This window comes from Fistularia commersonii, chromosome 11, assembly GCF_037954325.1.
Source record: "Fistularia commersonii isolate RoL2024-O1a breed Wild chromosome 11, RoL_Fcom_v1.0, whole genome shotgun sequence".
In the NCBI taxonomy this organism is placed as follows: domain Eukaryota; kingdom Metazoa; phylum Chordata; class Actinopteri; order Syngnathiformes; family Fistulariidae; genus Fistularia; species Fistularia commersonii.
In genome coordinates, this window is record NC_141294.1 from 2,039,312 (window position 1) to 2,065,532 (window position 26,221).

Below are 26,221 nucleotides of genomic sequence, written 5' to 3' on the forward strand. Positions count from 1 at the left end.
GAATGCAAATAGAAAGGTATCTTATTTCATGAGGATGTCAAGACTTTATGACTTTTTTTTGCATTTATCAGTAACTTTTACTGTAAATTTAACAAAGGAAAGAATCTAGAAGGTCAAAGAAACACAAATGAGGCTTGAGAAGATTTGGAGACCGAAATCAGACGCTTCCTGTTCACAGTAAAAGTTGAACGAAATAAACCTGGCAACATCTGAAGTGTTACCTCACCCATGTCAAGTAACAGAGGAGGTAATCTGTCAAGGAGAGGCAGGAAGAGAAAGCATGCACTGCACCCCCCTCTACACTTTTAAGAAACTATGCTATCTCTGACTGCATCTATTTGGAGAGATCTGGCTCTTTTGCCCGGGGGCTACACTTAGAAGGTTCATCTGAAGTTACAGGGTTATTATCTTTCCATTGAGTTGGACCTACAGCAATCGCAGCACCTCTTGCTGCATGGAATTAACAGCTAGAAGACAACATTAAACTTAGCAATGAGGACCATCGTGAAAAACAACAAACATCTGGGATGATCTTGCATTATTGGAAATAACTTTTCAAAGAAATGTATGTCTCACCAAGAGGATCGAGAATCAAGAAGCTGTCCTTTAAATGATTGAACTTATTATGCATGTTCAAAGGGGTTAAACTTGTGAACAATTGGATGATATTATTGATTTGATATTTATTGATCTTCGTCTGACATTGCTCCTTAACCAAAGATGTTAAAATAGAGAACTCTAAAAGGAGATTTGTACAACAGTGTCCTCTACTGACTATACGCAAACACCAAAACACAGTTCAAGAGGGAAATAATGACTTGTGCAGTGAATTTCAGTCTGCAGTGACCCTTTGAACGCGAAAATAAATTCTACATATTCATATAATTTAACAGAATATATAGATGTTAATTACGTTTACAAGTATTGATTTCAATGAATCGAAAAAAAGGTGTTCCCTGACCGGGAATCGAACCCGGGCCGCGGCGGTGAAAGCGCCGAATCCTAACCACTAGACCACCAGGGACTTCACCGGCGGCCCGGAGAAGGATAATATTTGTCTGTAACCGGAGCCACAGGTCTTTTAAATGTTTCGTCAAATTTCCAATGCATATTTTGGACTGGTTTGATGACGTTTTGCAAAATAAATATCGACAAACAGTAATTCAAGGCTAGCGTAAATCATGCTAAAGCTGCTGCGTTGGTAGGCTATGGTTGAATAGTTGCTCCTCCTAGCGGTCGATGGAGATGGTACAGTGGGTTACTCATACACGCCGAACGCCTCAAGATTTGCCTGAACAGAATTATCAGAAAAAGACATATATATCTTTTCACAACGTAATACACACGTTCATAAATGTTAAACACGTATTCATGAAATAAAGAGGAATAAATATTTGACCATCACCATCCTTTGACGATATTTCCTATCTTCATTTTTTACAGGCATTTCTTTGGACTACCCATCTGGGGTCCTCGGTCGGGTCCTTCGTCAACGTGAGAGACGCGAAAATGTGTGAGGTTGTTTTGAACCATTGTGGAGGATCGTGTATTTGAGATATGGTTGTCGAATTAGGTACCGCACAGTTACGACTGTAAGAGCAGCCTTTTAATTTGTCTTACCATGATGCCCGGGGACAGCCATTCCAAAATGGTAGCCATAGCCGCGGACGCGACGACGGGGAACTGCCAAAACTGCTCTGTCTTACATCAGGTCTGTCCGGAGCACCGACGCACTCTCAACAAGTTTTTTGGCTACCGAATAATTTCTGACTGACGATCTTTTTAATAACTTCTGGACCAATTTGTGTTTTAACTGCTCCCTTTCCATGACAGAGCCTGACCGAATACGTGTCGTCATTCCTGGCTTTGAAACAGAAGATAACGATTTCTGAGTGAGTAGTAGATGTCATGCTACCGAGCTCTGGTCAAATATGTTTTGGGACATGTTTGTACCTTATTCCTCTTAGGATACTCAATTTCAGCAAAACAGAGTTGTTGGTTTTTGGCAGTGATAGTAGTAATTTGTAGAGACTTCTAAATGCATTTCGAATGTTGCATTCCACTTGTCTGACTGTGTTTTGACATGTATCCATACAGTGACACAATCCAGCTACAGCAACAGCTGGAAGAGCTGCGGCAAAGGCTGGCTACATTGGAGAATAAGACAGCAGATTATGATTCTATACAAGCGGAACTGGAAGAGAAAAAGGTTTCTTTTTTTTATATATAATCATGTTCCTCTCGTGTTAAAATCACTATAACACATATAACATTTGTGCAGCCTTCATCAGAATATATGAAAATGCCCTTACACTGTTCTTTCTTATTTTGTTTTGCTTTCATAGAGTTCTCTTGAGGACTATAAAAAAATGTCTGAAATGATGGAAAAGATGAAGCAAGAGCAGAGTGACACAGCTGCAGTGTAAAGACCATAAGTTTTATAAACATACCATTAATGTGATGATACTGTCTTAAAAAATCGAGTAATGAAAGTTTGTCTTCTATCTCCTAGGAATAAGAGGCTTGAGCAACAGCTAAAGGAAGCGAAAGGTACTTTTCAGGCACATTCTGAGAGTTACTCTTGCAAAATGTTGCATGACAGGTTCGTAATAATTATGTATACAAGTGTGATGATCCACCGTTTTTGTTTTAGAACTGAATGGAAACCTAGCACTTGAAACTGCTCAGCTAAAGAGAGAAAAGGCTTTAACAGAAAATGATTTGCTAGAAACACAAGTAAGTAACAAATATTTGTAAAAAATATTGAGTCACTGAGCCCCCCTTTTAGTTCCATATTATGGATATAATATATATTCTGAAATGTTTTTATGATTCTCTTTTCCTCTCATCAGACTTCATTGAGGAATTCACAGAAAGTAGCAGATCAAGTTGAAATACTGAAAAGAGAAAATGCAAAGACAACAAGCATGTAAGAGCCTGTATGACAGACATGATTTCTAATTGTAAGATTAGACATAAATGATCGTCATTTTCTGTGTCCTGTGATGAAATTTTTCTAATGTTTGATTCATGAAAACATCATTGATACTGATTTCATTGTGTTTTCCTTTTGCTTTCTTATCAACAGAAAGGATAACCTTGTAATTGAAGTGAAACGGCTTGAAGGTTTGTGTCTGATGACAAATAAAGAAACCTTGGTTTTGTGATTTCTTATGTCTAAAGTTTCTCCCTTCTAATTGCAGAATCGGTTTCCAAAAAGGACCTTCAAATATCTCAGCTGACTAAAGATCAGATTCTTCTTGAGAGAAACATTGGTGACCTGCAGGTGAAGTGGCTTATGAACGGACGTTGTCTTAAACCTTTTTTCTAACAGTACTAGAATATGTTTGTCTTTTACAGAAATATTTCAATAGTAACTATTCAGTGAAACCGTCGTGCCTGGCACCCATTAAAAATGCAATTTTTGTTTGTAGCAAAGACTGATCGTGTTGGAGAGGGAGCGTAATAAAGGTAAGCAATTTCAAAGGTTTCCTTGTTTTTTTAAAAGCCTCTGACGGATGAAAGAAAGTCTTTGAGTTTTAAATATTTAGTAGAAAAACCTTTTTCGCCACAGAATATAGAAGCACATCAACTCAAGCAAGTACACCAAAGGAGCCTAAAGTTGATAAAGGTAAACGGCGGTTTCATCTCATACAAGTAACTGAAGTTGAAAAGTGAGTTAACATTTACTCTTGTTTTAACTGACATCTGTTTGTGAATGCTGTTTTTTTACCTTTTAGAAAAGGTCAGAATGCTTCTAGAAAGTTTGTGGGCCTGTGTGGAGCCTCTGCACCAATCACATGGTGAGGACCCAGTCAGCTCTGCCGCATCTTTCAAATGCAATTTTTTTGTTTTATTTCGTTTACAGTTTCTCCGTGTCCATATTCATCTCATTTCAGAGTCCAACTTCAAATGTAAGGAGTCTCTATCCATTTCGTTACCAAAAACACCTCCCCGCCTGAGTAACGGGCCAGCGATGTCTTCCCCCAGCGTCAGTGCAACCCAGTGTTTCCCCACAGAGGCGAAGGCCACATGTAAACAACTAAAACAATCGCCTCCTGCAAAGAAAACTATCCGGCAAAAACCCTCACCGAAGTTTACGGGTGTCGAGGCCCGAACGTCCTCTCCCATAAAGAGCAGGCAGCCACCCAGAGAACACAGAACTGAGCCGTCGTCGGCTGACATCGTCAGCTGTGAGCAGTCTGTTGAGGAGATACTCAGATTGTTTGAGCCGGTGTTTCCCTGTCTCTCACCGCTGCCAGATTTGGTAAGTACTCCCAAAAGGCTGTCTAATTCCAGCGCCTGTTAGTATTGTTAAATAATTTGAAATGTCTTGGGTTAGGATTATAATAAAAAAAAACTACAAACTACTGTAATTTCAGGACTATTGAGCGCACCTGAATATAAGCTGCACCGGCTAGCCGATCGCTATCTCGGGCTTCCTCCTGCGCACTAAAACCGTCAAAGTCGTCTTCGTAAGGGACTCAGAGTCTCCTGGTCATTTCATCGGTCCGATATGACGAGGAAAAATGTTTTAGCGGCGTGAAGCTCGTTAGCGCCCCCCACCCAAAAAAGTCCACATATTAGCCGCATCGTTGTTTACGTGAAAAAAGTCGCGGCTTATCGTCCGGAAATTACAGTATTTTGATCCGTCAACTGAATCGGTATTTGGCATAAACCTTCTTGTTAAATGTTAGTCTGATCTGTTCGTTCGGTTTAGTTTACTAGCCGTTTGACCTGTCGTGAATTGTGTTTGAGAAACGTGTTTTTCACCTTTCAGGACATGGAAATAGAGCCTACGGAGACAGTCGATGGGCAACTGAGCAGCCACGCCGCACCTTTAGTTCACCCTGCTCGTCTTCATCAAAAGGAGTCCGTTCTCATCCCAACACCAGTGTCGTCCAGCTCACCAGCAGAGGAAAACAGTGACATGTCCAAGGTCACTGCACAGGAAACTGAACACCGTGTCAAAGAAAAGCACTCCAGTGACTCCCTGGGACGACACGAGCCACGCGACATATCAGAAGTGAAGGATAAAAGAACCTCTTCCAATAATGAAGCGATGCAGCTCGAGCCGGACCCAGTAACTTTCATTCCACCGGCATCGCTGTCATCATCTCCATCACATTCATCAGTAGCTTCAAGAAAAGGCACAAACAACTTGTCAGAGAGTGACTCCAGCGCAAGCCGAGCGCTATCCTGTTTGAAAAGTCCTCATCGGAGCTCTCTGTGTAGCCATGAAAGAATAGGAGAGGTATCGCTGGAATCTACTCAAGCAGAGGCATGCAAAAATCACCCTGAAAGTGCTACTGGAATTGACACAGACACAATCTCTTGTGTGTCTGGTGGTGCTGAAATCCCGGAGCCCGATGGTGAGGAGTCAGCAGGTACCACTGAAGAAACCAAGGAAGAACTGGAAGTGCAGCAGAAAACTTCTCCCGTTACTCCGTCAACGTGCAGTTTTTCTGCGCGGGACAACAGTGTTAAAAGTGATCATGTAAATTCGCAAAACCATAAGATTAACCTGGAGTCATGTAGTATAGATCTAAGATGTCCCGATACTACGGCCCTGAAGACCAAGAAGAAGTCAGCACCTTTTGAGAAGGATTTAGGATTAAAAGAAGGCAACCCATGTACGTCAAGCAGTGACACTAAAGTGTGTGTAACCAATCAAATCCCTAATGGCGAAAACAAGCATGACTCTGCAGATGATTCGTTCGTAATGAATATTATCGAAGAGGAAGAAGGAACCGCTGCAGATCATCCATCTCGTGGTTCATTGCGATTAACTAGAACCATTACGCCTCCGATATCTAAGACAGGTGTTTCAGATGTAACCATCGCAAATCAAGAATCTGGTCATGCGAGCAAGAACATTCAACCCTCATTCAATGGTTTTCACATACAGACATTAAGTTGTGAAAACATTGAGCGTAAATATTCGCCTGACACTAAAACTCTTCACTCCGCATCTTCAAACAATAACATACATTCAGCGTGCGAAACTGTGAGTCCAGCTTGTTCTTTACCCGGAGAGAGCATGGAATTTAACTCCAAGGAGGAAGTTGAAATGAACAACGCTAAAACATTGCAGGCTTCGACCAATTTGCAGGAAGAAAGAGTTGCAGGAAAGGCCGAGGAGAGCGATTCAACCCGGGAAGAATCTTGCGTTGAACAAACTTCTCGTCACCCTATCACGAATGGACTAGACGCTCGTGTAGAAGTACTGGAAGATGGAAAAGAAAAAAAAGACGGGAAAGAGCCTGCACCCGCAGAAACAGCTCTACCGTCAGAGTCCATCGGTGAAGTTCGCTGCGCAATGGGACCTCCCCTCCCCCGTCTCCTCACCCCCCTGGAAACGCCTCCGAAGGCAGGGAAATCCATCAATCCTCGGCAAGCCATCGGAAAGCTCTTGTTTCCGTCGCCGATGGACGGGGCGGATTCTCCCACCGCTCCCGTTCAAACCCCGCCAACACCCACCGATCAGCAAACAACCACCCCATCCGTCAACAGTCCACTTCCTCCAAATGGAGTTCTCTCATCACCTCTCCAGTTCGGCTCAGCCACTCCCAAACACGCCGTTCCTGTCCCTGGTCGCCTCCCTTCCGCCGCGAGTAGCTCCACTCCCACGTCCTCCAGCCCGTCGCAGGAAAACTCCATGAGAATTCTGGACACCATGTACCCAGAACTGTCTGCGCGCGCCCGCACTCTGTCCATTCTCAGAGGAAACCTCAGCGTGTGCGCCTCGGAGAGCGGAGCGTCGCCCGCAACGACCGACAGTCAGGTGTCCGGATTTAAAACCGTCAATTCCACCTCGACCGCTTTTACAGAGACTGAGACGAGAGGGCAAAAGAGGCCCGCCGCCAATTTGCCGCAACCTAAAAACCGCAAATGTCTCAAGCTAGATAACCGCTCTCCCGCCATCGGCCGCAAGCGCGTGCCCTCCTCCGCCTCCTCGAATAGCGGAGACGAGTCCGTCTCGCCCGAGACCCCGAAACTTAAGCAGCTCGAAAATGAAGCGTCTCGCTCGACAGAAGTCGAAGAGGGCGCGGAGCGGGATCCAATCGCCGTCTTTTTAAATAGAATTGAAAAACAGGCCTTTGATTTGTTGCCGGTGATTCAGAGCCACCTCTATGTGGGCTGTCTGCCCACAAAGCCCGTCCTGACCGACGAGGAGAAACAAGTCGTCGCTGAGATTTCTCAGAGCTGCCTGGTTAGTATGTATGAGTTATCCCGCTTGGCATTTAATGTCTCTTCTTTAACAGTGAGTTTGATTTAAACTGTCGCCGTTGGGTTTTCAATATGAGGAATTGAATTATCTCTCATCGTTGGCCTGATTTAAGTGGCGATAATACCTGTGTGGCTGAATCCAACTGAAGACCATGACTACTGGCTCCAGCCTAACAGCGACCCTGCGTGCAGGGATAGATATTATTATTCAGATAATGAGAATGCAGAGTGTTATTGTCGTTCACCGAGCTCAGGGGTCGGCAACCTTTACCGCTCAAAGAGCCGTTCGGACCCGTTTCCCCACAGTAAAGAAAACACGGAGAGCCACGCGACCCTTTTGAAATTTAAAATGAATTAACACGGCATATTACGTTTTTTACATAGCCTTTAAGCTATGTGTCCAATTGCACTACAAAACAGCAAAGAAGGAATGTCACCGCACAGGAAAACAGGTTTCTACTCTGTGCATGTGACAAAAATGCGTTGAATGTATGTAAATCAAAATGTGTTGCAATGAACAACTGTGGAGAAAACCAAATTATATTCCTGCATGCAACAAAACATTTTGAACTCGGCAAAAAAGGACGTCTGGTTGAAGGTTACTTTTAAGAAAAATACTTAATGTCTATTTGAGTCCTGCTTGTATTCATGAAAAAAAGCCAAACTTAAATGATCCACCGGGAGCAAACCAAAAATGACAGCCGTCCTTTTACTGATGCGTGCAGTCGTTTATTAAAAGAGACAAAAATATTTTAACACACTTCATTTAGGTTTTAGAAAGATAGCCATGATCTTCAAATTTAAAATTACATTCTAAAAATGAAGGAACTAAAATAAAATATATTTTAATTTAATACTTGTTGAGGTAGCCGACCCCTGACCGAGCTTCAGTCCAGCAACCGCTAATGCTACGAACAGTTATTAGCACAATAATATTTAATTCTACACCTCGTTTGCTCAATTGCTTTGTGATATCTGCACTACATTATGGTTGTTTATTTAATGTTACGCCATAAGAATTGTTCACAAAAGATCAAAAGCAACATACGGTGTAGTTAAGGAAGTAGTTACTGCTTTTCGCTTGTAGCCTGAATCTTTTTCCGTTGTTCTCTTCGAACCCAAGGCGGATGATGCGATGTCGGCCATCGTTAGCAAACTGAAAACCGAGAAAGAAGAACTCTGCGAAAACTTCATGCTCGCCCTCTGTCGGGTTTACACCGGAGTCTGTCGACAGCAGAGAGACTGGCAGAAGCCGCGTATCCTGGCCTACAACATCCTCACAGAAGGTAAGGGCTCCTCTTATTTCTCTCTGTTTAAGATCAGATATATTTATTGTTTTTTCAGATACTTGAGATTCATTGTGAAAAGATTTTGGCAATGAATTGCTTATCACGCATTAGCTTACAGAGTGTAAGAATAAGAATAAGAACAGCTTTATTTATCCCAAAGGAAATTGTGCCAGAGCTACAAGAAAAATATAACAGTAGAAAATTGTATAAACAGAAAAAGAAGGAGTTTTGTTGTGTAGTTCTGTTTGTTTGTTTTTTTCCCTCCCTGATTACTCGATTAGTGATGTCATCTTCGGGTCGCTCATTGTGAATTTGGATTCATTTCTTTCCTCCCTTGTATTTTCCTGCGCTCAGATTTCCCCAGTTGCACGAAGCTCATTTTGTTTATGGTGACAACGTGGCCCAGTTTTCTGTCACACAGCAGCGTTCTGTGCCAGGCAATTCACGCTGTCACCAAACTGAAAGCACCAAAAGAGCTTTCCAGCTGTCTGTCAGCCTACCTTGGCTGGGAGAAGGTACAGTATTTGCAGAGTTGGAGTTTTTATTTCTTATTACGATTTGTTAAGTCGCTCATTAATTGAAGGCTATTTCGGTAATTTAATTAATGCAGCAATATCAAACTTGCTTTAATAGAATTGAATTGTCAGTTTCTCCTCTTATCGCTTTTTGAATAAATTGAACTTACATTTTTATTTTGCAGACCCCTCCATGTGACATTGACCAGCTGATGTCCAGGACTCTGTCCCAAATTCAGACCGGGTCGGGGTTGTCTTTTGCAAAACACAGTCGGTACGGCGTTGACCTGGAACCCGAGGCTTGGGAGCGAATCTTCACGCTGCACGTCCTCTGCGCACACAAGATGTGGAAGTGGACCTACGAAAATATTCTGGCGTAAGTCCATTTTTAATCGTGCGATTAACTGTTCTGAGTTGTTATACAGGGAACTGCAACCCCTCCCACACCCTTGTGTTTTTGCTTTATCCCTTGTAATTTTGAAAAAAAAAAAAAAAAAAGCAAGCATGATGCAGACATGCACTGATTTGTTGACTGTTCCCTCACAGCCAGGATTTGTGGCCATTAATGAACACCTGGGTGACACAGCCGAGAGATCAACAAACCCCGATCTCCGATGTGACCGTTGCCTCCGTCCTCCGACTCATCGGTCAGTTTGGGATTATTTACACGGTTATTAAGGACGCTGGCGATCGTAGTTAAAACCCTGACAACAATGAAATATTCTTTCTTGTTCTGAAATAGGATGCCTCGGTCAGCTGGGAATCAAAGAGAGGAAAGTCGGGTCGGTGTTAAATATGGCAAACATCATGAATGCGTTTGGCCGGCACGCCAACGATGAAGGTATGAAAATATGGGAAATAATTCTTTCCTACCTGAGGCTATCAGACTTTTTAATTCCTCTTCCTTCAGCCGAAGGGAATATTCAAATGTTTGTACTTGTTAAGACCTCAAAACACTTGATAGCCTTAACCTTGACACTTTATATTTTATTGTATTTCTTATTCCCCCTCCTCCCTACTATTATCTATTATTGTTATGTTTTGCTTGAAACTCTGGCACAATAATTTCCTTTGGGATAAATAAAGTTGTTCTTATCTTTTTTTTTTTTTGAACATTTATTAGAACAGGTTCCTTGACAGAGTCACACACATTCTTTTAAAACCTCATAACAAGATGCACATTATACAATATTCTTTATAGGTCACTTATTTCCTCACTAGCAAGCAAAAAATAATATAAAAAAATTAATAATAAATGAAAGAAATAAATAAAAGATAAAATAAATAAAGAAAGAAATTGATTAAAAACAAAACACAAACAAACAAACAAAAAAAAAACAACTAACTCAGTCAAATAGAGATAATATCTTCAACTCTCCAAATATTTTTTAATGGGTGCCCATTTGTCAAGATATAGGTCTGTCTGAAGTCGTAAGTTTGCTGTTATGCGTTCCATGCAGTTTCCATCCTTAAGCCTCTGACGCCACTGGTATGGGTTCGTGGGTGGGGTTTGAGCCAGTTTACTGTGATCATTTTATGTGCAATTAATAGAAGAACTCTAAGCAAAAGCACCTGGTTTTTCCTTAAATCGCTTGTTGATGCTGTACCCATAATAAATTGCTGTGGATCAATTGGTCTGTTTAATTTTAAAATCTCACTTATTTGTTTTTTTACCACTTCCCAGAATTTCATCAGTGTAGGGCAGTCCCAAAAAATGTGGGAAAAGTCCCCCCGTTATGCCACAGCCCCTCCAACACAGGGGAGAACAGTTATTATCATAAGTTGTTTTTATCTTATCTTAATCAGGGCTAATTTGAAGTAATACATTTGTAGATCTAGTTAAGTCATTTTATTTGCCTGCTTGTAAAATCACACAATAGCTTGCCATCATGATTATTTTGCCTGCCTCATCAGAACATGAGGGTTAAATTACTGAAAAGGATTATTAATCTGTGTTTGTTTTTGTTTTTCCTTTCTTTCTTTCTAGGCGTGCCATGGGAGGTCCAGTTAGCTGCCATGTACTGCATCTCCGACCTGTCGCCCTGCAACCCCAAACAAGCCCTGCATGTGCTTGCATGTTGGAGAGAGGAAACATCTCAGTGTGTCCCCCCTGCCATCACCAGCTGTATGAACCAGCTCGCCTCAATCTGTAGACAGGTTGAGAGCTGACAGGCATGCGTTGCGCATACCTGCGGACGTCGAGAACCCATACAAACACATATGCAATGTAAAGCTTTAGTTACTTTAACCGTCTTCCTGGTAGACTAAAAAATCCTCCCATCCGGACATAATTTGTGTGTAAATGTTTTAGTCTAATTGTCTGCATCTTGTACAGTCAGGCCGATAGCAGGTCGGACATTTACTTTGCATCTCAATTTCAGTCTTTTTTTAAATGTCATCTAATTTTCTCTGATATTCCTGTAATAGAATGGGGTATACTTTATATGCATTGCAGCAAATGCTGCTCCTTTTTCAGTGTCAGAAACTAGAAGTGTGTTCTCCTTGAACTCGGCTGTCAACATCCATTATTTAATCTGGTGGCAAAAGATACTCAGGTCATTTTAAAAGTTACTGTGTGTTCTAATTGGATGATGGTAATGTTGTGTATGTTGCATCTTTTTGTAAATATGAGCTGTCCATATGTATATTGTTGAAAAATAATGTCAACACAGTGAAAAGTTGTACAGTTTTTGAAGTAATTTATTTTTTCCAAATTAAAAATCAGACCTATTGAATTAATCCATGTGGTCATCACTTCACTGCCTTTACATTTATATAAGATTATCTCACTAACAATTAAATAATTTCATTTAATGAACACCTTGTCTAACCTTTTGTCCTGATATATAGATCTTGCAAGTTAAAATCTTACACTTACAGACATTCTCACTTTTTCCTCCAGTGTCAAGAATAAAACGTTCCAGATTGCATCTTCAAAATAAAAGCCTTATTAAATTTGTAAAATATTGAATTAGAAGAGTTGTGTCTTATCTACATCATCAGTTGATGACACTTTTTACACAGATCTTGGTCAAATTAATTTATATCAAGCGGAACGTTTTATATCTAAGAGATTGAAAATTAGTCTGTCACTTTACTGTTTAACTTTGACAGCTTTGATTAATGTCATTTATCCAACCTGCTTTTTTCCACAAAACAAAAATACATTAACCTTTTTGTTAAATTCTTTCAAGTATTACATGTCATTTATATTACATTACATTATAGTACATTTATATTACATTACATATTACATTACATTTTTTTATACTGTTTATACAATTTCCTACTATTATTATTGTTATGTTTTACTTGAAACTCTGGCACAACAATTTCCTTCGGGATAAATAAAGTTGTTCTTATTCTTATTATTATGTCAAACCTAAGCATTTTTTTTGTTTGTTTTTCAAAGGGAATTTAACCAAAATGTTTTCATCATAATAAAATGACTTAAGCGATTGAATAAGACTTGAAAAAAGACGAGGTTTTCCTTCCTTTACGCAGCCACACAGATGTGATGTACTTTTAATATATCTGGATTTTTTCAGTGACAAACATTACAGTTGTTTTATCTCACACTTGCAACATTTTGAAGGTTTGACATAAAAAGACATTTTAGAAAAGAGGGATGAGGGTTTGATGAACCCTAAAATCATATTATATAAATACACCGTCCCTGGGTAATTATGCATGTCAAGGTTTATGAATGGCTGTTTGCATTATCATCTGACATCCACATATGAAGTAGTTAATCTTTAAAATTTTGTTTCACTTTCAAATACACAGCTGTTACTTGTCTGAAACAGAATAATGTCAGTCAAATTGAACTTCCTTCAAATTAAACCTGTGCGTGACCTAATGTCTGTGGAGGTTGTCAACCATCCAGGTCACGGTGAATTCTTGTGGAAATCTTGTCTTGGACACTGGACTCGAATTTCTTCACTTGACAACGTTTCATCCGTGAATCATTGCTGGAAATTAATGCCTTTTAGTGCAACGTGTATTCATTGTGGATGTCTTTTGCTATCTTTAATTGTCTCTTTTATTTATATTTAAACTCATATTTATTGATGCTTTCATTGTTTTGCTGCGGTGACAAAAGGATTTCCCCTATGGGGATCAATAAAGTATATCTTCAAGTGTATCCTACTACATGTAATCATATACATGTACTTGTAAATACACATGTATAGGACTGTCTCAGAAAATTACAATATTGTGATAAAGTTCTTTATCTTCTGTAATGCAATTACAAAAACAAAAATGTCATACATTCTGTATTCATTACAACTGAAATATTGCAAGCCGTTTATTATTTTAATATTGCTAATTATGGCTTACATCTTAAGAAAACTCAAAAATCCTATCTCAAAATATTAGAATATCATGAAAAAGTAATTTTTGTTATTTTAATTGCATTACAGAAGATAAAGAACTTTATCACAATATTCTAATTTTCTGAGACAACATATATTTTGATGTATACTGCTCCAAAAAGTAAAGGGAACACAATGTAAATCCAAGTCAATCACACTTCTGTGAAATCAAATTGTCCACTTAGGAAGTAACACTGATTCATTTTGGTTTGTTTTAAGGACATTATATCACACTTGAATCAGCCTGTCATGTGTTTTTCCACTTTCATTTTGAGTGTGACTCCAAATCCAGACCTCCATGGGCTTATACATTTGATTTCCATTGATCATTTGTGTGTGATTTTGTTGTCAGCACATTCAACTTTGTAAAGAACAAAGTATTTGAAAAGAATATTACATTCATTCAGATCTAGGATGTGTTGTTTTAGTGTTCCCTTCCTTTTTTTTAAGCAGTGTATTTTTACATACCTTTAACTTTCCTTCTTTCTTTTAATCTTTACTGTTCTTTTTATTTTCTTTGCTATTTTTTTCTTTATTTTTATATAAAGTTCTATTTTGATTCTTCCCCACTTGATTCTGTAGCAGGTGCCGCTGTCAACGAAAAGCAATTTACCCATACAGGGGTATGCAGCATAAATAGTTTCCGCATACATTTATTTGTACATGTCTAGTTCAAAATGTAAATTATTAATATAGAAAGTGAAAAAAGGAGAATTTTTAATACCAATGTCACTCATATTATTTTATGAATTCCCATTATCCTTCAGACATCAATGACATACATTAACCAAACTCAGAATGTGTTGTATGTCTCTCAATGTTAATATGCAAAACCTTGAGAGGGGGGTGATAACAAACAAAGAAAGACACTGTTATAAACGGTTGAATTCTGTCACACATACAATGTGCTGCCAGAACATCGATAGGATCAGTAAAGTATTCTGATTCTGATCTTGTCTTAAGTCAGATCCACGGGCTACATCCGACTCTCCTTTTTTTTCCGGCCCGCCAAACAATTTTCTCTGAATATTTGAATAAGTATTTTCAATTAATATTGAATTTAGAAACTCCTACATTTTTTTCCTTTTGCTGAATTTTGCACGGATGACCCCAAAGAAAAAAAGCTAGTCAAAACATGTTTGTGATCATGAATGATTTTAAAGTTGAAATAAAATGGCAAAAAATTTAAATATTAAAATTGCAATTTTCATTTTGTTCAAAAAAAATTGCCAACCCGTTTTCAGTGACGATTCCCTGGAACTGATTTTCAAACCACTTCCTGTCTTATTTTGTAATATCAGCTTTCATTTCCGGCGTGCCGCGTGTACCCTATCGCCAACTTGACAGATCTCCCGGCGCTTAAGGGGTGTGTTCAAAGATTTAAATCCCCCGCACATGCGCAGTAGCGGATCCGTGCTGCTGGGTGCGCCATATTGGCGGCTTACATGGGGAGTGGAGTTCGGCTAGCCGTTTGAAAAAAAAAATAAAAAAACCCATACCAATTTCCGAACATGGAGCATTTCATGGACAACCAGTAACCCAGTGCGGTAGGATTTATTTCTCCCCGTGAGTGTGAAGTGTCCGAGTGAGTTGCTCGCTGTTTTTTTTTTCTCCCGCTCCCCCTTCGCGGAGGCTAAAACTCGATGGATCTGAGGGCTACTTGGATCCAGCCGGAGCAGAAGGGACCTGCCAATTCCCTGTGGATGCACATTTGGGAAACCTCTCAGGGATTCGGAGCAAACTCATGCGTCGACAGCCACCTCCAATACCAGCGTAACTTTAACTCCAACCTCGAGTATTGTAAAACTGTGTTGCCGCCTCCTCCTCCTCTTCCTCCGCCGCCACCACCGCCGTCGTCGTCGTCGTCGTCGTCGACGTCGTTCGGGGTTGTGTTCGGAAAACTGCCGAAGCGAGACGGCGGCGGCGGCGGCGGGGAGAAGGACAGGGAGCGGGGGAGTGTTCGGAGGAAGGGCTCCCTGTCGCCGTCCTCGTCGTCGCTGGACTCGGAGGCCGAGAGCTCGTCGCCCTCCGGCTCCTCTTTGCAAATCGACAATTTGAACGTCGCCGAAGAGGCCAGTCGCTTCTTGCAATACGGCGAGCATGAGTTGAACGAAAACGACCTCAGACAGCTCCGGCCCCCTCCGCCTCCCCCCGCCGGCCAGCAACACTGTCGCAGCATGCAACAATCCGGCGGCCACACCCCCACTCGGATGAAGAACAAGCACCACCATTATCAGTCCCACCCGTCCGGGCGAAGGCGGTATCTAAACCGAGCCAACACTTTCCACGGCGGCGGACACCACGGAGACTCGTCCTGCAGCCTGTGGAAGAGCCGACGCTACAGCCCGGGAGTCAACGGGTAGGGGGGACGCAGTGGCTGGAGTTCTTGCAGGAAGGAGTGATTTATGTGCACAATAATGCATATTGTGATTGATTGCACCGGGGGAAAAGGGGTCAACGAGTGCTGTGTGTGTGTGTGGGAGCAATATTGTGCGTGCATATCCACGATTTCTCTGCAGGGACAGTCATAGAAATGTATAGATTGACATTTTCCCCCATCCATCCATCCATCCATCCATCCATCCGAAGAATGCTGGCGTGAGAAGCTAGGAATTGGACACAAGTACTGTAGGAATGTCTGCTCCATCTCTGGCTGCACAAAATAAGGTTCTCCAGTAAACACATTGTCCAGGCAGTCATTCAATGGCAGGGTACAGATTTCGGGAAAGTTTACTCGTAAAGTGTTTTTGTTTTTTTTAAATGTCCCCTTGAGTAAATCTATGGTGGCATCATTGTTAGCACTTCCACCTTCCTGCAAGAAGGTTGGATCCTGACAGGAGGCCCTCGCTGTGTGGACTCTCCGTGTTCTCCCCGCGTCTGCATCGGTTTCCTCCGGTTCTCCGGTTTCCAACCGCAGTCCAAAAACACGCAGGAAGTTCATTGGAGATCTTAAATTGCCGCAAAGGGTTGTATGTTTCTACGTGACGTTTGAATGGTTAATGGACTGGCGGCCGGTCCACGGTGACCCTCAATAGGCTTCATCCTAAACGAATGAATGAACTTGACTAAGACTATTGTCGCGTTCCTTTCCTCTTTAAATCTCCCCTCGTTTTTATGCAGCCTCCATGAAGAGATCATGGACTTTTTCAACTTCATGTCGCCGCGGCCCGAAGAAGAGGCCATGAGAAGGGACGTTGTGAACCGCATCGAAAGTGTCATCAAGGACCTGTGGCCCACCGCCCGGGTGAGTGTCTGCAGGCAGAGGCGACCGGAGCCGTGGGAGAGTCCGAGCTCACACCGGATCTGATTATTTTTTAACACATCACTTGCAACGTGAAATCGATTGTTTTGAGTTTGAATTCAGAATATTTTTTCCCATGCTTCATTTGAAGAATCAGTCCCTGGGTTATCGCTATTCAACACGAGGCCCTAATTTGTTATTTTCCTTACTTTCAGATTCAGATTAGCTATACAGTGCCAAAATTGCCTCCGGGGCCTCGATCGCAAACTCTTCTCCAAAGCAACAATAGTCCCGTCAACCCTGAAACGGGCGGGCGCGGTGGCTTCGGAGCACGTAAAACTCACTAAAATAGTTTAGTCCTTGGCAGTTATTCAGCCGAAGTCTAATGAGCGGTGCGATATATTCACTCGTCACCACCGCCACTCTCAAAGGAATGTATAAATAAATCTATCTCGTCTTATAAAGAGTTCTGATTTACCCCGTTGCCACAGCAGACCTTCCAGCTCCTCATTAGCCACAGCAGGACAAGAAGACTCTGGCTGCCTCAGCTGATAATTTATAGTCGTCCCCCCCCCCGAATTCATTTTCACATCAGGATTTGTCTATTTTATCCCTTGGTTCGGCATTCCCACAGCTCTTCTGCTATTATCACCTCATACCTAATAATAATGATAAAAAAAAGCCCCTTTTTTGTGTGTTATAACCGCGCATCTGCCTTTCATTCACTGCGGCCCGAGTGTTTGGAAGTTTACCGAACTCGAACATCCTGTTTGGCCGCGGCAGCGCGTCGGCTAAAAGCCCCGTTTACTCCACACGTCAAACCGAGTTGGCCAGCTGTAATTATTATCCACGTCTCTTCCCAAAGTAACATTATTGGTGAAATTCCACGATATAGTGCCAGCAGAACGCTGGCGTAGCGCTCGACAAATGACATTCTGTGATTTATAAATATTTTGATCGAACCCCGGCCTCCGCGTCCCTTTGGGCCACATCGTAACAAACGTCTCTGTGAAAAAGACCTTTTCTTGTTTGTGACAAACTACGCCAGTGTTTTTGTCGGCGTCTCGCTGGAGAACAAGCGAACACGCAGACGTTTTTTTTTTTCGAAATGTCAACGAGCACAACCTTCTATAATCGCTCGGAAAACCGAGAGGCGACCGGATCCGAACGATTCGGCCTCGCTTTCTCCTTCAGAACCGTTTGAAAAGGTAGACCTTGCTGGTCAAGTCAAATTTCAATATCGCTTGTGTGCATGATTATTATATTATATGAGCTATTGCTGCAGACGGTAATACAATATGCCTTGGTTTTATCGGTTTTAGCACACAGACATCCACAAGGGTCGTTCTCCTCCAGGCAAATGCGCGCGATTCAGGACATTTCCAACTGTAAATACAAAAAGAACCTTGACTGTAAGCCTAACTCATAGATTCTGAAGGTTTTTGTTTTTTTCCCAGCTCTTGGACAGGTCTCGCTTGTAATTGAAAGATAGCAGCTCACAGTGTTTTCCATGAGCTATTAACTGGGTAAGAGTTTTGTAGTAAAGCAATATTTTACAACTTTCTGTTTTACTCTCCAGGTGGAGATTTTTGGCAGCTTCAGCACAGGCCTGTATCTTCCAACAAGGTAGCCTTTGTTTTTCTACGGTCTTCCCTTTTCTTATGTATTTTTGGAAGTATACTGTACATTGTATCAGGAAGTAAAGAAGCGTAAGGCCTCTCTTTGCGTTTGGGTGTTAAATTTCGCCACGTCGCTAGATTTGGATATTTACTTTGGGTTTGCACATCTTTTGTCCTGACGTCCGTTTGACATTCAGCTCGTCTAATGCGGACCCCTGCGGGATTTATCAAACTGACAGTGAAAACGTATGAAATGTGCAAATAATATTTGCGGGGTTTTCAGTAAATCAACGCAGATTTCATCTACAACCTGCAAGCACCGCCACTTTAGGAATGATGAATTGAGGCAGTTGTAATTCTGTCTATTGACAAGATATTCCCATAAATTAAGCCCCCTATTAGTATCATTAATTATGTATAAGTCAAAGGCTAATAATAAGCGCTTTTTAAATCTGATATGCGAGAATAGTCTCTCCGTGGAGAAAGTTTCCTCAGGTGACTGGTGAAAAAAAATGTGCAGACGTGTTTAGTTCAAGTTACAAAGACGTAGTTTGTGTTCCCAGTGACATAGACCTGGTGGTGTTTGGAAAGTGGGATCACCCCCCTCTGCAGGAACTGGAACAGGCCCTGAAGAGGCACAACGTGTCCGGCCCGTACCCCATCAAAGTCCTCGACAAAGCTACAGTAAGCCTCCGCTCTTGCGGACCCAGGAGCTCCTCTGCCACGCCTGCACCTCAAATTTATCAAAATGCCCGCTGGTACGTCAGGAATCACCGTGACGACTTTTGAATTGACTTCTTCTGCCTTCCTGCTCAGGTGCCGATCATCAAGCTTACTGACCATGAAACGCAGGTCAAAGTTGACATCAGCTTCAACGTGGAGACCGCTGTCAAAGCGGCACAGTTCATTAAGAGCTACCTTAAGGTAAGACCTTAATATATTTTTTCATCCTGTCGAACTGAATGTCATGTAGGGCTTTTTTTTTTCCTTTTTTTTAAAAATTTTCTTTTTGTCTCTCTGCCTTGTAGAAATACACTGTTTTGCCGCCGCTGATCTTCGTTTTAAAGCAGTTCCTGCTCCAGAGGGATCTGAATGAAGTCTTTACTGGAGGCATCAGCTCTTACAGCCTCATACTAATGGCTATTAGTTTCCTTCAGGTACATACACATGCATGACGCAGCTCCGGAGAGTGCAGGTATTTGAACAGGCCGACTCGTTCTTTCTGGGAATACTTGATTGGATATAATTTGAGCAACAGTTGACATGGCCGCACAGAAATCATGGAATATTCGGAAAAAGTGCTCCCTGCACCTCTTGCGGTCGAGCCCAATTTTTCATTGGAGCAATTGGGAAAAGATCACAAAAGACATGTCATTAATTGTCGTATCCATGTTTAAGACCGTTTACCGTTTAGGACTTGAACAGTTCTCCGAAGCAGCCATAAGTTTATGTTTATAATGCGGAACTTGTCATGCGAACGATGCCGGGACATTGTTTGCCCGGAAACGTGGCAAAACCAAACTGTGCCGCGTGTCAACTGAATTTTAATGGGCAGCGTCGTATGCAGAGTGGAGGTAATGGATTTTGTCCTGTCCCGCCGATCAGCTGCATCCTCGTATCGACACGCGGCGGGCCAACATCAACCTGGGCCTCCTGCTGATCGAGTTCTTCGAGCTCTACGGCCGTGACTTCAACTACATGAAGACGGGCATCCGGGTGAAAGGGGGAGCGTACCTGTCCAAGGAGGACATGCTTAAAGCCATGGGAAATGGAAACAGGCCATCCATGCTCTGCATAGAGGATCCAATACAACCAGGTTAGACCACTTTGACTTGATGACTTTCTATTTTTTATTTTTTAAACGCGCCTATGCCCTTTGACAGAAAAATAATGTGTCGTCGGGTCCCTGCAGGCAACGATGTGGGCAGGAGTTCGTACTGTGTCTTGCAAGTCAAGCAAGTGTTTGACTTTGCCTACATGGTGCTGAGTCATGGCGTCTCTCCTCTGGCTCGGGCGTACCCCAACAAAGAGTATGACAGGTAGTCACACCACGATTTGTTAAAAAATAATCCCCTTATTGCTTGCACTGGTCGCGACATAGTTGTGTACAACGGACGCCTCATTTGCTTCGCAGCACTTTAGGGCGCATAATCAAGGTCAGCCCGGAGGTTCTGGCCTACAGGGAGTGGACAATCAAGAAGTGGGGAGCCAAGCATTATGCTAAACTGGAGAATCATGGTAATGCATTTAAATGTTTTTGGTTTTGCAGCGATTTCAGTATCTAGTATTGTTCTCAATCTTTTTTTTTTTTTTTTTTTTTTTTTTTTTAATTGTGACGGCTCTCTCTACGCTTCATCCAGACATTTGCCCTAAAATCCTTTTGCCTTTTTGAATATCAAAAGTGACCGTTGCATTTTAATCACAGAAGCGACGGAACGAGCTCGGTACGCACAAATCGGGCCGAATGACCTTCAAATGGTTTTTTAACCGCGAATCGTTCTTCAGATGTGGAGACCTGTGAACAGGACCTCGCCAGGCTAATGCTGGTTTCCGTAGAGGATCAGAGAGACACGTCATCCCCCCTCAGCGGCGACTCCTCCTCGCCTTCTCCGGTCTTCCTCAACAGCCCTCAGCACCACTCTTCGTCATACTCTCCAGGCTCGCACTCTTCCTCGTCTGGGAGTGACATAGTAAGGCCAATGGACCCTTTGTTTTTTATGAAATTCTGCATTAGCGACACTTATTTCCACATTGTCAACCAAATTCATTTTACTGAATGCATTCGGTAATAAGACAGCGGATATAAAGCCCTCCATTCTTTGACCAGCACCGGTTATTTTCCCATTACTCCGCGATCAAGTTAATCAGGTTGTTTTGTCCTTTTTTTTTTTCCTCCCCCAGGAGTCTGACTCTCCTCCGAGTAGTAATGCTGCGATCCAAATCCACCCACTCACGCTGGCCCAAGTCCACTCAGTGCTCCAGATGCCTACTGACCTCAGGGCCACACATCCAGCTGGCTTCATCCATGCCACACCTCAGGTGGGTTATTCTCTTTCTTCTTTTCGTCTGTTTAATATCATTATTAGTTATATTTCACGAAGGCTGAGCGCAACAGACCCGTTGTCAGTTACCTAGCCAGCACAGTGCATGAGATGGTAGTCCATTCTACAGCACATCATGTTTAAACTCGGTGTAAACAGCAACTTTGCAGGTTCAAGAGCAGGGGTGTCAAACGTACGGCCCGCGGGCCAGCATTGGTCCTTTAGGGGGTGCGGTCCGGCCCGTGAAATGAATCTACAATTTGAAAAAATACAGAAAAATCACGAACTACAGTTCCTATATTGTCTGCAAGGGTTGCACTGCTTTAGTCAGTGTTTGCAACATGACAACACTGTGACTGGGAACTTACAGCAGATGGCAGCAGTGTGGCTTCCGGGTCTGTAAATAGCATTTTTACTTATTGTTAGAAACGTACCTGCTTTTCCGTTGACCCCGACACCCTCATCGGCAAGATGTCGTTGTCAAAAAAGAGAACAGTGGACATGGAGTGTAGGGTTTTCCAATTCTTAATTGTTCCTTGAGGTTAATAAGAAACCTGAATGCTCGGTGTGGATGCAGCAAGTTACGGTGCCACAATGAGACTCGCCATGGCGAAAAATACAACAATATGATGCTCAGAAAACTGAGAAGACAGAAATGAGGCCCAATGTTGTTGAAATTGCGATTACTTTTCTTCATGAATCTCAGGTTGTTAGTCATGTTTTTTTTTTTTACATATGAAGATTTTTATCATTCACCTGTTCTCCTTTACACTAAAACAAAGGAAAATTTGGGCATGGTGTGATTTTTTTTTTTTTTTTTTTTTTTTTTATATTAATTTTTTTTTTCTCTGATCCGCCCTCCCTTGACATAAAATTTGGTCCCTGGACCACAATGAGTTTGACACCCCTGCTCTAGAGAACCCAACCACGGATCTAGAACTCCTTTACCCAGTACATGTTGTTCCTTGGACGTGGGAACCGATGCATTTCATGCTCTCGAATCGTTTAGCGACGCATTTTCCTCCGGACCGTCACCGAAACCCCTCTGCCGTCCCTCCCCGAAAACCTAACTCTCCCCTCTGTCTCCAATTGCCAGTTCTATCACGAAAACCCGCCCTCCATCGGCATCGTGCACCGGCATACGTCACAAGCTGCTGTCTCCCAGCTCACGAACTCCACGAGTCCCCTCCCCAGCCCCCTTCGCCAGCTCCACCAGCCTCACATAGGAGGGCAGCAGAGCCACGGGTATTCCATGCGACCGGAACCACACGGCTCATTTGAGCAGCACAAGTTTGGCTACAAGCACAACCAAGCCGGTGGCCTCCGAGGTCAGAATCACTCTCAAGGGAGCTTCAGTCCCCAGCGGCAGTTCCTTCCGACGGGACACAACGCAGCCCCTGGTTTTAGGAACCAGCAGCAATTCAGCAGGAACACCTGGCGACGCAGGAGGAGGGAAAACCTCCCCGCCCTGAATCAGAGTAGATGAAAGAGCGGCGATGTGAATTATCATTATTATTATTATTATTATTTTTTTTTTTTAAATAGATCCCATTTATTTTTGAAGGTCTCGCTTCATCCGTTCGGGGTCGGTTGCCGAGTAAAACCCCGAGTAAAACGCGTTTCTGTCGGACAGGCAGCAGAAACGGAACCCGCATCATCTCCCGCATCCCCGCGCAAATCGAAGTACTCTCCGATCGCCCCGAGAGAGCGATCTCTGCCGGCGCCGGACCGAGTGACGCCCCTGCAGGCGAAGAGGTACCGACTGCCTCCCTCGAAGTCTAACCTGCGTTCCCGTTGTCGCGTGGGTGTGATGGTAGCCAGAATCCCTTCCTCCAGATTTGATGCACACCAGCACAAAGCCGAGTGACCGGAGTCCCCCAACCCAGACCCTCCTTTCAGCGTCACGGCTGGTCGGCCGAGTTACTCCTTCCCCCCTCCCACAGAAAATCTCAGAAAGCAGTATCACGTGCCATAATAGTATCCGACCGGTTAGCCAAGCCCTGCCTGGTCTCCTGGAAGTTTTAACCCCTGCCGGGCCTTTTCGGATCAGGTTTTTCCCAACTCATTTGTTCCAAATGCGACGTTCTGTTAGCTCCGCTCTCGATTTCAGACCTCTCACAGCTTGGACTATAATCTACCAGTTGTACTTTTTGACTGAAGACAAGCACTACCTTTCTGCCTATGCAGCATAATGCTGACTCGACGCTTTCGGTGTGATGGCACAAAACGGACCTTGTCTCAAGTGCTTAAACTGTGATGACTCGTTTGAATGTACAAGTTTTTTTTTTGTTTTTGTTTTTTTTTTTCGTGTATGTGTGTTAAACATTATCCTTTTTATGTCACTTGAGGGATTTATTTTTTTTGTCGGTTCACATTGGCACTTTAAGTTTGTTGCATTTTTGTGCAATAAGTTGTTTTTATTTTATTTATTTCACTTTTTTTTTTCTTTTTTTCCTATTGTTTTTTTTTTTTTTGGGGGGGGGGGGGGTCCCCCCCACTACATCTTGCTTTCTTTCTCTGTAGTCTGTATGTACCTGTGCAATAGATGGATTTTAAGGGCCTTGAAGGAATGTTTTCAGCTTTCCAACTGAAGGGGGAGCTATGGTATAGCAACATGAGAGATGTGCCAAAAAAATCCCACGATGCCAACATGTTCTCATATGTACTTACCATTGCAATATCGCCTGGAAATTTTGCCAACTTCCTGTCCAAATATTTTTTTCTTGACCTCTAGATCTCATTTTAAAACATCACTCCTCTAATTAGACTTTTATTTGGGTGTATTTCCTAGCAGGCTTTATTGGGGAAAGTCACCTTTTTAAGCGTTTTTTCCTCCATGTCATTTCAAAAATATTTGGTGCTACTTTTCTAACCAGCAAAGTGCTTGTGTTCTGCCTTATATCTACTTTGATTCTGTTTAAGCAACAGGTTGACTGCCTTCTTAAATGACCAAATTTTCCTGTACATAGCCAGAACTTTCTATATTTGTTTCTGAAAGCACTGCCAGTTGTACTTGGCAGTTGGTGGCTGTTGGCATTAGCGTCATGTCCATTTCTTTCTTTCTTTCCTTTTTTTTTTTTTTTTTTTTTTTTCTCTTTATTCTACACATGGTGTAAAAGGCCCGTTAACATTTATTTTCTCTCCTATTTAAATCTTTATGTGGTTTCAAAACTACATAGTTTATTCAACAATCCACGAGATGTTTTGCAGCTACATGATTTACACAGCAATCCACATGACAACTAGAGTATGGGATGTCACTTTTGCAGTAGTCTGGTTTCGGAGTGGAGGCATCAACCAGGACGTGGTGAATCCTGAGACACGGCGTCTGCCAAACCGATAGAGCCACTTTGGATGTTTAGTATTATCCTCTTGATTTTAATGAAGCTTTTCATGCAGTCTGTTGGATAATAAGTGGATGTGTCTCCTTCTGCGACAAACTGAATCCCAGTCTCATCTCTGTAACTTTGGATGGGTTGTGTTGTGTAAATGAGTGATATATAGATGTATTCTTTGTTTTGTTTTTTTTTGTTTTGTTTTTTTTTATTGAGTTTTCTATTTTTTTAATAAACATTTTAAAATCCATCCCCTCTGTGTGATTATGTGGATGATTATTTTGACCGTAAGAAGTGAAGAATCAAAATGCGTTAGCTGCCAAGCAAAAACAAATCCGACACTTCCATTGCAAGTATTTTTATATATACATATATATGTATATTTCGCTTTTGACATTAACACACATTAACTAAAACATTTCATTGCCCTTTTAACACACATGTTTTTAGGCTTTTATTCCACATTGTCCTACTGGCTAGATGCACATTTAAATAAATTCTTGCAGCACTTGAATTTAAATAAGTTTCTCAAAATGAAGCCGCCACATTTTAGCTTTTGCCTTCTTTCGGGTTTTATTATCGTGTATAAAATGATGGATGTGATGTCTGTTGGTTGACAAATGCCCTTTAGATACAGTCATGGGATGGACTGAACTGAAGTGCCTCAAGTCCCTCTTATTATTTAATCGTAGTTCTTCCTTGACCACCATGTGATGTGATATTTCATGATGTGAAATAATAAGCCTATATCCCTTGTTTGTTTTTCTTCTAGTGTGCATTAGCTTTCCCAGTGTCGAGGATAAAATGTGCACAAACATTGGAGATAAACAGAGGGCAGAGGTGAGCATTTGTGAGCAGCAGTGTGGTTTTCTGCCAAGAGAGAAAACTACAGATGGCAGTATTTGCTTTGAGAATATTGACAGGAGGTCAGAGGAAGCTGCAGCGTGCCTTTTGTAGATCCAGGAGGTGGACTGCGGTACGGTAAGAGGAGTTGTGGAAGAGGGGTGTGTTGAACCGGTGCTGGATGTGTTTTGAGAGCTGTGAGATAGTGGTGTGATGTGACAAAAGAGTTTAAGGTGGAGGTGGAACTACATCTGGGATCAGCTCTGAGCCCCTCCCTGTTTGCTGTGGTGATTGACAGGTTGACAGGAGAGGTTAGACAGGCATCAGCGAGGACTATGATGTTCGCAGATGACGTGATCTGTACTGAGAGCAGGGAGCAGGTGCAGGAAAGTCTCGAGAGGAGGAGGCCAGAGGCAGGTGCACGGCGTTTTTTTAGACCTAGAAAAAGAATATGACAGGGTGCCAAGAGAGGAACTCTGGTATTGTACGAGGAAGTCTGGATTAGCAGAGGAGTATGTTAGACCGGTGCAGGACATGTATGCTCGCTGTGAGACAGTGATGAGGTGTGCCCTAGGGGTAACAGAAAAGTTCAAGGTGGAGGTGGGACTTCATCAGAGGCAGTGACAGATGAGGTTAGACAGGAATCTCCATGGACCATGATGTTTGTAGATGACATTGTGATCAGTAGTCAAAAATCCAGAGAGGTTGAGGTGTGGTCTGGAAAGGAAAGGA

The 26,221-nt window shown here is 42.3% G+C and overlaps 2 protein-coding genes and 1 non-coding gene across 3 annotated transcripts; 2 read left to right on the top strand and 1 right to left on the bottom strand.

Annotated features, from left to right (window-relative positions):
- Nucleotides 1-952: 952 nt before the first annotated feature.
- On the bottom strand, nucleotides 953-1,024 carry trnae-uuc (transfer RNA glutamic acid (anticodon UUC)). The gene has a single exon. It is a non-coding gene; the product is annotated as a tRNA-Glu (tRNA).
- Nucleotides 1,025-1,495: 471 nt separating this feature from the next.
- On the top strand, nucleotides 1,496-12,103 carry ice1 (KIAA0947-like (H. sapiens)). The gene is made up of 20 exons (XM_086156034.1): nucleotides 1,496-1,711; nucleotides 1,834-1,892; nucleotides 2,098-2,209; nucleotides 2,346-2,422; nucleotides 2,513-2,550; nucleotides 2,654-2,736; nucleotides 2,853-2,929; nucleotides 3,089-3,126; nucleotides 3,204-3,286; nucleotides 3,435-3,471; nucleotides 3,575-3,631; nucleotides 3,741-3,803; nucleotides 3,900-4,267; nucleotides 4,781-7,213; nucleotides 8,354-8,516; nucleotides 8,874-9,034; nucleotides 9,220-9,410; nucleotides 9,581-9,681; nucleotides 9,777-9,875; nucleotides 11,022-12,103. Exons 1-20 carry the CDS (start codon nucleotides 1,622-1,624, stop codon nucleotides 11,201-11,203), a joined length of 4,512 nt encoding a protein of 1,503 aa, XP_086012160.1. The 5' UTR covers nucleotides 1,496-1,621; the 3' UTR covers nucleotides 11,204-12,103.
- A 2,812-nt stretch (nucleotides 12,104-14,915) lies between these two features.
- LOC147229193 (terminal nucleotidyltransferase 4A-like) lies at nucleotides 14,916-24,896 on the top strand. The gene is made up of 12 exons (XM_086156035.1): nucleotides 14,916-15,769; nucleotides 16,531-16,654; nucleotides 18,231-18,277; nucleotides 18,834-18,954; nucleotides 19,087-19,194; nucleotides 19,299-19,427; nucleotides 19,876-20,086; nucleotides 20,183-20,309; nucleotides 20,405-20,508; nucleotides 20,776-20,960; nucleotides 21,172-21,309; nucleotides 22,408-24,896. Exons 1-12 carry the CDS (start codon nucleotides 15,054-15,056, stop codon nucleotides 22,795-22,797), a joined length of 2,400 nt encoding a protein of 799 aa, XP_086012161.1. The 5' UTR covers nucleotides 14,916-15,053; the 3' UTR covers nucleotides 22,798-24,896.
- Nucleotides 24,897-26,221: the final 1,325 nt, after the last annotated feature.